The 10394-nt window shown below is 52.6% G+C and overlaps 1 protein-coding gene across 3 annotated transcripts in view; it reads left to right on the top strand.

The window, feature by feature from the left end:
- XXYLT1 (xyloside xylosyltransferase 1) overlaps nucleotides 1–9258 on the top strand; it is a 174568-nt gene extending 165310 nt beyond the window's left edge. For all 3 annotated transcript variants that reach the window (XM_014860144.3, XM_070509151.1, XM_070509152.1), the window contains exon 4: nucleotides 7697–9258. In XM_014860144.3, the coding sequence (XP_014715630.3) occupies nucleotides 7697–8093 (397 nt within the window). In that variant the 3' untranslated portion in view covers nucleotides 8094–9258. The remainder of the gene's footprint in view (nucleotides 1–7696) is intronic.
- Nucleotides 9259–10394: the final 1136 nt, after the last annotated feature.

A 10394-nucleotide genomic window follows, 5' to 3' on the forward strand; every position in this document is an offset into this window, starting at 1 on the left:
TGCAGCTTTCGACACTGTTGTATTCTCGGCATGCAGTGAGGTGCCGGGGGTCCAATAACAGTGAGTGGGGAGCGAGGAGGATCCAGGGAGACTGACGATCTAGAGACTAGGGAGAGATGGGTCCCCAGAGACCCCCAAGGGGGCCAATGAGCAAGTTCCATGGGAACATTGGGGTCATAGGGGATCTGCCTCAGAAGCAGAGTACCTTCTGGTGGCAAGGTTCATGGAGGGAGCGCACGCCATGAGAGCACTCCATTTGGATAGTTCAAGTGGCGTTTGAAGACCCTGAGGCCAAGGTGAGGCCATCATCGTGGCCGTTAAAATTATTGAGGCTGCCCCTAGGGAGGGAGCAGAGGAAGAGGATATGGATGGTGGGCAGAGGTGATGAGCAAGGGGGCGAAGAGGCAGTTAGACTGATGATGATGCAGGCTGCCGTGGATGGTGGGAGGACAGTCCTGGAAGTCGGGGCGGGGAGGCAGTGTGCATCCCTGGGGTGCAGGGGGGTGGCGGCAGGATTGGTCTCTACTTGGGGAAGGGAGGGGTGGAGATACTTTGTCCTGTCTGGGGTGTCGTTTTGTCCAGATCAGTGTTCAAATTCGAGGTGGAGAAGGGGCAGTTGATATCGGTAAGAGGGTTTGGAGGGCATCATCTGGGGAGAGAAGACCCGGACACCCCCTAGATTGGATGGGGGTAAGGGGGTGGGGAGGAAGTCTGCGGGCACTTTGATTGGACACCTGGGTCGCAGGGCCGGGGGACGAGAGGTTGGAGTGGGCACAGTGGGCCTGCAGCTCCCCGAGGTTCCCACGGCAGACAGAGGGCCCATGGCCTGAGACAGTCTGGCTGCTCAGGCCGTCAGTGTTGGGGAGAGGTGGCTGGGCTACTCCAAGGTCCTACATCTTTCCTGGCTCTTCTTTTTCCACCCCCTAAATGTTGGAACTCTCCAGAATTCTGTCATACCTGCTTTGCATTCTATGCTTATGACCTGTATCCAGCCACCTGCTGGGCTTTCCCATGCCACTGTTCTTCTCACTGGCATCTGTTCAAGACCACATGGGTCATTCCCCTTTTCCTCCTCCCAGCTTTGCCATGGGTATTCGTGGCTCCACCATCCCTGTAATAACCCAGGCTTGAAGCCCCTCAGAGGTCTCTCTCCCTGTTGGAACCCTCCAATGCCTCTTCCTCCATCATCTCTGTCCCTGTCCCTCCTCCAGGGCCCCAGCTCAGTTCAGGCACATCCATCGCTAGATATGGTTGTTGGATTGAGTGATGGTGAATTCCCCAGCCCCACCCACCTGTGTTCACGGGGGCAGCAGGTGTGGGAGGAAGCTCACGTGGCCACCAGAAGCTTGGGAGAGGCGTGGAAGAGATTCTCCTTCACAGTCCTTAAAAGGAACCAGCTCTGTTAGCACCTTGATCTCAGACTTCCAGCCTCTAGAACTGTGAGGATAAATCTCTGCTATTTAAGCCACCCTGTTTGTGGTGCTTTGTTACAGCAGCCCTAGCAAACTAATATAGAGAGCTCAGTGGTCCTGAAGGTAAAACTGAAGAGCCCACTGTACGAGTCATAGCAGAGTCCACTCTCTAGAAAGCTCGGCTCATGTAAATAGCTAGCCCAGTGTCCAGTCGTGACCTCCCTCCCCAGCTGAAGCTCCAACATGGCACAGTTCAAAAACCACAGACTTTGGGAAGGCGTGCTCAGCAGACCTTAACTCCTTTCTCCCTGTGTTTCCCCCCGGACCCTCCTCAGGTCATCTCACTTCCATGAACCCGCATCGTCTCAGACTGGGGCAGGTGGTGCAGAGATGCCAGGAGTTTGCAAAGCAGGAGCATTTGCAGCCTCTGGTCCAGGGGGAGGCTCCAGTGAGGCTGGGCCGGGAGAGGAGGGAGGGTGAGCAGGAGGCCCCAATGCTGGTTCCTTCTGGAGGGGAGGCCGCTGTAGCTCAGTGGGAGGGGGCCCTTGAGGAAGCTCCTGCAGTGTGCCTCCCTCTTGGGTCTCAGTATCCTAGAAGTCCTCTCCTCTCCCGCCAGGCAACCTGGTTCCAGTGCCCAGGCGCCCTCACAGCCTGTGAAGTCGGGCCCCGCCCCCAGCCCCACTCGCCTCCTCTCCGGGTCCTGGGTGGATTGTGGTTTGGAAACTCAGTTGCTGGCCTGCAATCAGCGCTGGTGTTTGAAAGCAAACACGTTTCTTCTGAGGTCCTGCAAGCGAGGCAAGCACACATCTTCCACCTGCTTCATTTCTCTCCTGTTGCCCCAAGCAAGGTCGTTAGTCATTTTGCTGCCCAGCTCCCCTTCCGGTGCAGGTGTGTTGAGCTTGGAGGAGGTAGTCCCTGCCAGATCATTCAGTACAACCTCTGTGCCTCCTGACAGGCTGGCATTGTCAGAGCCGAGCTGCCTCATCTCGCCACAGGGCTTGTTTTGGAGGTGGGAGGGAGCAGTTTCCTTCTCTGAGCAGAGGCATTTATGGAGAAGTGCAAGTGACTGGCCTGGGATTGTGGTGTGGCTTTCAGTGCCTTGACTAGAGCAGGGCACTTTCTGAGCCTCAGTTTCCTCTTCTGCAAAATGGGAAGGTGAACTAGGAGGCTCTAAGTGTCTCAGGCTCTGATAGGCTGTGGTTCGATGAGGAGCCCCTGTCAGTCCTCCCACCATTAGCCTGTGTGACTTTGGGAACATTTCTTACCCTCTCTGTCCAGCAGAGCTAGAGACCTAGACTGTTCCAGGCCTTGCTAACAAGAGATCCTAATAAGGGACAGTTGTGATTCTTGGCAGGAAGGAGTACCCTGAGGAAATGGGCAGTTTAAAGCTTTGCGGAGGCCCCACACTCCAGGAAGCCCATGCTCTCTCTAGCTTGATACCACAGGGCGGTGGTTCTCCCAGGGAAGCGACGAGTCAGCACCCATCCCAGAGAACTTCAGCTTCAGCTCGAGGTGGGACTGAGAGACGGTGTCATTGCTCTGAAATCGGTCCTGTATCACCCAGAGCTGCCCCTGGTCACCTCACAGGACCTGGGGTGGATGGAACATCAGGCTGCCACCGAGCCTTGCTCTTCCCTCCTGGCCTCTCCTCTCAGAGGACTGGAAAACAGCATCCCTTCCAAGGCAAACACGAGCTCACCGGGCCTGGTACACAAGCATGGACATAAGGGAAATAGTGTTTCCTGATTGCGGCCTTCGCTGATTAGGTACCTCCAGACGGCGTGCGTCCTCCGGGAGGAGGCCCAGCCTCGCTGGCTCAGCAGTGACCTTGCACTCAGCTCTGATGGACACTTGAGGGGCGAGCCACCATGAGGAGACGGGCTGCATGTGATGCTGTCCTTATGAATCTCAGACCTAAAATGCAGCCTTCTTTGCCTCAGAGCCTACAGCTGGAGCTCAGCTGGAGTCAGCACGGGCTTCTAAAACCTTCCTAGGGAGCCTTGTGCAATTGTTGAGGCTCAATGTGTGTTCCCATCTTTGCTTCTCTCTCTTGGAAGTGGAAGTGGAAAACCCTGAGCCTTAGGAGCTGAGAAAGGCCAACCCAGGAGAAAAAAGTCATGAAGAGACAGGGAGACAGCAGGGTCTGTGATCTGGGCGGGGGGCGGGAGCGGGAGAAGGGGATTATCCATGGCAGCGCGTGTTCTTTTCTGGAGGGCATGAGCTTTCGATTCTCTGGCCAGGGCCTCTGGTTGAGATGCCTGTTGGAGTGACCTTCGCAGTGGTCATCGGGGAAAGACCTGAAGGAGGAAATAACTTTGCTGTTCAAAATTATTTCAAATTCCCCTTTCCACAAAGATGGGTTTTCTCCATGAAAATTAGTTCACCAGTTTTTAATAGTCTCTTTTATGATTATTAGGACATACTCGATATAAAAAATTTAGAAAATTCATCGCCCATAACTGGAAGAATGTGAAGCTTGGAAGTTCTTAATCTGTGTTTTCCCTACAAGGCTAGGAAACTTCTGGAAGGACTCAGTGTTTACAACAGACCATCTGCATGGGGGCTTGCTTCACAGTTGAATTTCTGAAGGGGAAGAAACCTTGTCACCTCTCGTGTGAGTCTCCAGGTGACCGTAGAGGATGGGAACAGACCTCTGTGCAGGCTCAAATCCAGAAATTTAGGCAGGGCAACATGGCTGCGTTGTGGGCATGGGAGGTTAATCTGAGAAACTTCTGGAAGCTCCAGGACTCAGAACCAGATACCTGCATTCATATAGAGGCTTCTGCAGCCTCAACACATGGCCCCTGGCAGTGCCCGTGAGAAAGGAAAGGATCTGGGGCCCTCACTGACCCTCCTCACAGAGGCTGTCAGGTCTGACCCTCAAGTCAGTGCCGCACCAGTGGCAGCTACGTCACCTGTTGATGGCCTGGTCCCCAGTGCCCATGGCCTTGGGGTGCACCAGCCAAATTCAGAAATAAGATTGGAATCCAAGTGCTGCTCCTTGGAACATTAGCCCATAGAATCTGAGGCCGTCAAAGATGAAAGTCACCTTAAAGATCAGAAGCCCCGGATTCGTGTTGGGGCCCTGCCCTTGACAAACTGAGGACCTCTGTTCCCTTCGTGTTACAGTGCAGGCAATGATGTTCTTGCGCAGCTGGGGAGAAGGGGCTGAGGGAGAGAATGGAAGAGGGCTTTGCAGCCCTCGCCACGGTATGGCGGGTGGGGAATCAGTGATCCCTCCTGGTGAGGCTGTTTCTCGCAGGACCAGAGCCCCTTATGTGAATGCTAATCCCTTCCACATCCCTGTCCCTGTGCCATTCTCTCTACCCCAAGGCTGGCGCGGCTCCTCCACAAGAACCAGCTGACATGGAGGCCAGAGAGACCTGCCATTCCCCCAGGTGGCCTCTCTGTTTTTCTGAGCTCATTTGGGGGTAGTAGGAACGCTTCGAACAAGGGCACCCTGGAAAGAATTTTGTATGTAGACACTCATTGGTTCATTTTGAGGCTGTGTCTCTGCTTCAGCAGACACCCTGGGCAGCTTGCAGCTCCAATTTCCTGTCCCTCCTTTGCTTCCTTCCAAATCATAATGTGCTGCTCCCAGACCTGGTTCTTCCTGGCTCTTTGTTATAAAATGCCTCTCCATCCTAAGTGAGCGGCGGTACTGGGCATTATGTTCCCTAAGAGCCACCTGGGTTCTGGTCTCCGCCTGGAAGGATGTTCTGTCCTTCTCTCTCTGCCTCTGGCCCTTCTCTCTTGGGCTCGTTCGGTTTGGTGCCAGGTCACTCTTGCATAGGCAGGGAAGATTGGGGGGCCTTCCCTGCTGAGGTTGGTAAGGGGGCCTCAGGGCTGTGGGTGGCCCCTCTGCTCCCAGCTTGTTCCGGGTAGAAACCCTTTGAAAATATCTGAGCCCCCTCTCACGGTTCCTTGCTCCTCTCCCTCCCCCAGAAGAGGTCAGCGGTGGGGAACTGAGGGCACAGGGAAGCAGCTGGTTTTTCCCAGGAGCTGCGACTGTGTGTCCTGACATTTTCCTGCCCCGGGTTCCAGCCAACATGGAAGGCTGTGTAGCCTGAACCGCACCGACTTCTCCATCATTCCTTATCAGTTGCCTCATCCTTCCTGAGGCGCTGCTGTACTGAGGAAGCAGAAGCAGTGGCCGTTCTGGGGGACCTCACAGACCGACGGGAGGCAGACTTGACCCCACACCCCACACGCCAGCCCGCGCCGCATTCTCCCTCCCCTGGTGCTCTGGGAAGGGAGGAGACAGAAGCGTGGGGGAAGTACAGAGGACCGGTGGGCTCGATGGCGTATGCGGTGGTCCAGGAGCTCCGCAGGCACCGGCTCTGCCTCTCTGCTGCTGTCTTCCCCTTTCCCCTGGGTCTCCTCCCTGGTGAATGCTTCTGTTCACACCCCTGATGAGTGAACCGGGTGCCTTCGCAGTGAAGTACCCCTTCCCCAGTGCGACGGTCCCTCCTTTACCAGACCATGGAGGCCCAGGTCTGTTTGGTAGAAGTTTAGCTGGTTGCCACCTGAGGAAATATGGTAAAATGAACAAACAATTGCCAAACTGCATTCCACACCCCCATGAGCCCATCGCTGCAGCCTTCGTGGCTAGGAAGACTCTAGCAGCTCAGTTTGCTTTGGAAGCTTTTTTCTGCCGAGGTTGTTATCACCGAGCAGGCGCCAGAGCTCTGCTGCACTCACAGTCCTATTATGGCAAAACTCAGACAATGAACCTGTGTATTCCACTGGTAAGAATGTCCAGAGGGAATGCTTTTCCCCTGGCCAGGAGCACAGTCTCGGCCCCTTTGTGATATGTGAGACATCAAGGAAGGTTTCTCTATTCCTACACACAGAGAAATGTGTTGGAACTGGAAAATGGATCGCTGTGGCCCGCCCTGGACTGGGTCTCTGGTTTTCTTTCTGCTGCACCGTATGCTCCACAACACAGCTCCTACCCTGTGACAGGTCGGGGGGACTGTCTCTGTGGGAAGCCACAGGGGTGGTGTTTCCAGGCAGGGAGCAGAATCAGTTTGGCCTTGATGGGTTGCCCAACCCATGGACCCTCTAGAAAAGAGGTGAAGCTGGTAAAATTGGGCGGGATGTAGTCTGATGCGGAACCCTCCCCTGCCCCACTCCTGTCCCCTGCCCATGACCAAGGGCCCCTCCATCTTTCCTCCTTCCTCCAAGTCGCAGGCCCCTCTGCTGTGACTTCATCCCTGGGGAGGTGGAGCCCGGGACCCTCTCTGCCCCCTCCTGCTGCCCACCCCTTGCAGGACCCACAGGAAGTCAATATTAAAGAGGTTGGAGAACAGAATGGCCAGCGCTCTAACCACATCACCCACAGGGAGGTTTCTGGACCTGTCTTTCCTTCTCCAAATGGCAGCATTTGGATAGAGGACCTAGAAGGGTCCCCCTGGCTCTAACATCCCGTGAACTGTGGACCTCGATTGGCTTTCTAAATCTGCCTAGGAGGAATTGAAATTGAGGGGACGTTCCCACCACAACAGCCATAATTCTCCCTGGCTCTCCACAGCTGCTTTTCACCCCAACCCCGGGGTGTCCCCGAATTGTTTCAAGCCTCCAGCCCCTGCCCAGCCTTTCAGAAATGCCAGGCTGGGGGTCCTAATGAACGAGGCTTGTTCCAACACAGGAAACGATTTTATTTCAGCCTGACTTCGGTTGCCTGCGTCTTTTCCAGCTCACTATTCAGAATTGTTTACCCCATTTCTCTCTCTCTTCTCCTTTTCAAGATCACAAACAAAGACAAGGGGGTGAAAAGTTCCACCTAGATTCTTGCTATTTAAGAAGTGGACTCTGGAGCCAGATGCCTGGGTTTAGCCCCTGCTTCTGCTGCATACTAGCTGTGTGACTTTGGGCAAGTTACTGAACCACTCTGTGTGTCAGTTTCCTCAGCTGGTGAAGTGACATATCATCTCGTAGGAGTGCGGTGAGGAGTAAATGAGGCGATCTAGTGCATTGCCTGGTACTTCCTAAGTCTATGCAAATGTTCCCGATGACGACAATGATGTCATCTGGGGTAGCAGAGGCTGGAGGGAAGAACATGAGGCTTGGAGTCAGGAGACGGGGGTCCAAGGCCCAGCGCTGCCACTTGCTGGTGGTATGTTGCAGATTCTGAAGCTCATTCTGCCTCAGTTTTTGTAACTATAAAACTAGGGGTGAAAATGGTATCCCACCAGGGCGATTGTGAAGACCCAGGGAAATAGGGCTGGCACACTGCTTCACCCCACAAACCAGGCTAAATCTGTTCTCTTTCCCCTTCCCAGGCACACATTCTGGCAGTTCCGCCATGAGAACCCCAAGACCCGGGTTGGGAGCCCTCCCCCCGAGGGGCTCCCTGGCTTCAACAGTGGGGTGATGCTGCTGAACCTTGAGGCCATGCGCCAGTCCCCGCTCTACAGCCGCCTCCTCAAGCCGGCGCAGGTGCAGCAGCTGGCTGACAAGTACCACTTCCGCGGCCACCTCGGGGACCAGGACTTCTTCACCATGATTGGCATGGAACATCCCGAGCTCTTCCACGTGCTGGACTGTACCTGGAACCGGCAGCTTTGCACCTGGTGGAGGGACCACGGCTACACTGATGTTTTCGAGGCCTACTTCCGGTGTGAGGGCCACGTCAGGATCTACCACGGGAACTGCAACACCCCTATCCCAGAGGTCTAGGTCCGTTCTGGCCGGCCGTGCCCTCGGGCCTCTGGATCTGGGGAAAGGGGAGGGGCGCCTCCGGGATAGGCCCCAGGGCAGCGTCTGAACTCCTAGAGGGACACTGCAGGGATGTCCTTTGTGATCAGGTGCTGCAGCTCTCCCACCCTGCAGGTTGCTGTCCTGAGGCTGCAGGGTGACAACTGGCCTGCACATTGCTGGTACTCAGGACCATTTTCCTCCAGGGAACCAGGCATCGTGAAGGGCAAACAGGGAGATATCTTCCCGTGGGCCAGGAAGAGAAGCAAGGAAAGAAAATGGTGCCTCTTGCCTTCAGCCCCTAAAGCATGGAAATCATTTTAAGAACCAGCCTTTCTTGGACCAAATATAAATTTATTTTAAATTGACAGGAGAGAAGGAACAAACAGTACTACAGGAGCTCCCAGTGAGCTCTAAATGCGCGAGCCAGGGTTTGAACAAGCAGCCCAGAATTTTAAGCGTCCAAACGAATGCCGACCTTGCACGGGCGCACCCCGGGAGGTCGTGTGCTTCTTCCCTGATGCTCACATTGCCTGGTGTAGGTGTCAAGATCACCACCTCTGGAGAGGGCCTTCAGCACCAACTGTGGCCCATGTAAGAAAACTGGGCTCATTTTTCCAGCTTTTATCTCCCAACTGCATACCAGAACATCATTATCTCTTATTCATCTAAGCCAGCTCCGGGTGACCAGACTGTGCTCAGAAATCAAATCCGCCATCAAAGCACAGAGATTGGCCACCCCCAAGGATGTGCAGTAGAATCGTCTAGACTGGGAGGACTCATTCCAAGGAGGAGCCCAGCAGTGCCCAAGCAAAACCATGTGGCTTGGAAGAGGTGTCACTCTTAGGCTTGTAAGCATTCTAGTCTCTTTGTTTAGAGAAATCATCCTCGTGATTATCTTCTTGTACCATGTCAGACCCTATACCTTAGAAGAAATTAGGGTGTCCTTTCTTTATTTCTTCCTTCAATGCGTTCTCCTATAAGTGAGCTACAGATGTGGAGCCGCTGGTCCATGTTGTAGAGCCCAGCTGAGGTCCTGGGGGAAGAAATGTTGTTGGCCTTTTATCTTATTTTATTTCCATTTCATTGACTCTTTTATTTCTTCTCGCTGTGGGTGAGAATAGCTAATAAATAATCTTTGAGAACACAGTGACTTAGGTTGTTTGTTCTCTGATCACAGTTTTCCGCTCCGCGAAGGTTCTGAGTCAGGAGTGTAATCGGTGTCACTCAGAGTCTTCCTCTCCACGTGATCGAGCTGCGTGTGCTCACAGCGGGTCCCTGAGAACGAAGGGGGAGCACTTCTGAGGGGGTGACGTGGAGGGTAGAAGTGCTGTATTGGGTTCAAAATAGAGGATCATTTCGTTCTAGGTATTGGCAGGACCATCTGCTCCTGGGTGCCAAAACAGCCCCATCACTTCTCATCCAGCTTACCCCAAACCATGCGATGATGTCATCCCCTGACAAAATGGAGCATGTTTCTCCCCTAACTCTCGGCTCTGACAGAACCGCTCTGTTTTCTTAGATACTTGATTTCCTATTTATAGCTACCAATTACTGAATGCCTGCTGTGGGCCAAGCATTGTATTGGAGGATGTATATATACTATTTGATAACCTTACGAAAACTCACGAAGGTAATTCGGATTCTAAAACTTATTGTATAAAAATAATGAGATGTGGACAGAGAGTCACTGTTTATCACAGCATCTTTTTTTATAATAGAAAAAAATTACAAGCAACTTAAAATGTTGAATAGGGGAGTGGATACATAATGTATGTAACATTCATATAATGGAAAGGCTTAGGCATCAAAAATCATATTTTTGAAAAATGTTTAATACCTTGAGAAATGCTTACAATGTGCTATTAAGAATGCAAAATACAAGATTATATGTATAGTGTGATCCTAATTTTATTTTTAAAATTACATATATTTATGTGTATGTGTATATATGTGTGTGTAGATATAAAGAGTGAGAGAGAGAGCCTGTTTTGCTATATTTTATTGGTTAATCTCCTAAAACACCATGTGTTTCAAACATCACATTAAAAAACCCAATTATTTCAATGGGGAAAAAGGTGAATGGAACGCTAGAGAATTTTAGACTCACACTAGGAAAGGTATTTTTCCTGCAATAATTTCAGGAACTAAAGTGTTTCTATAGCCATGAGTGTCTTTTGTTATTGCAAGGAAAAAACAATGAACTAGTTGATCAAAATGGTCAAAAGCCAGATAAAAATCTCCTCATTTACTTTTGGGATCACCTGATCAGGAGCTTCCCCG

This window comes from Equus asinus, chromosome 5, assembly GCF_041296235.1.
Source record: "Equus asinus isolate D_3611 breed Donkey chromosome 5, EquAss-T2T_v2, whole genome shotgun sequence".
Taxonomy (NCBI): domain Eukaryota; kingdom Metazoa; phylum Chordata; class Mammalia; order Perissodactyla; family Equidae; genus Equus; species Equus asinus.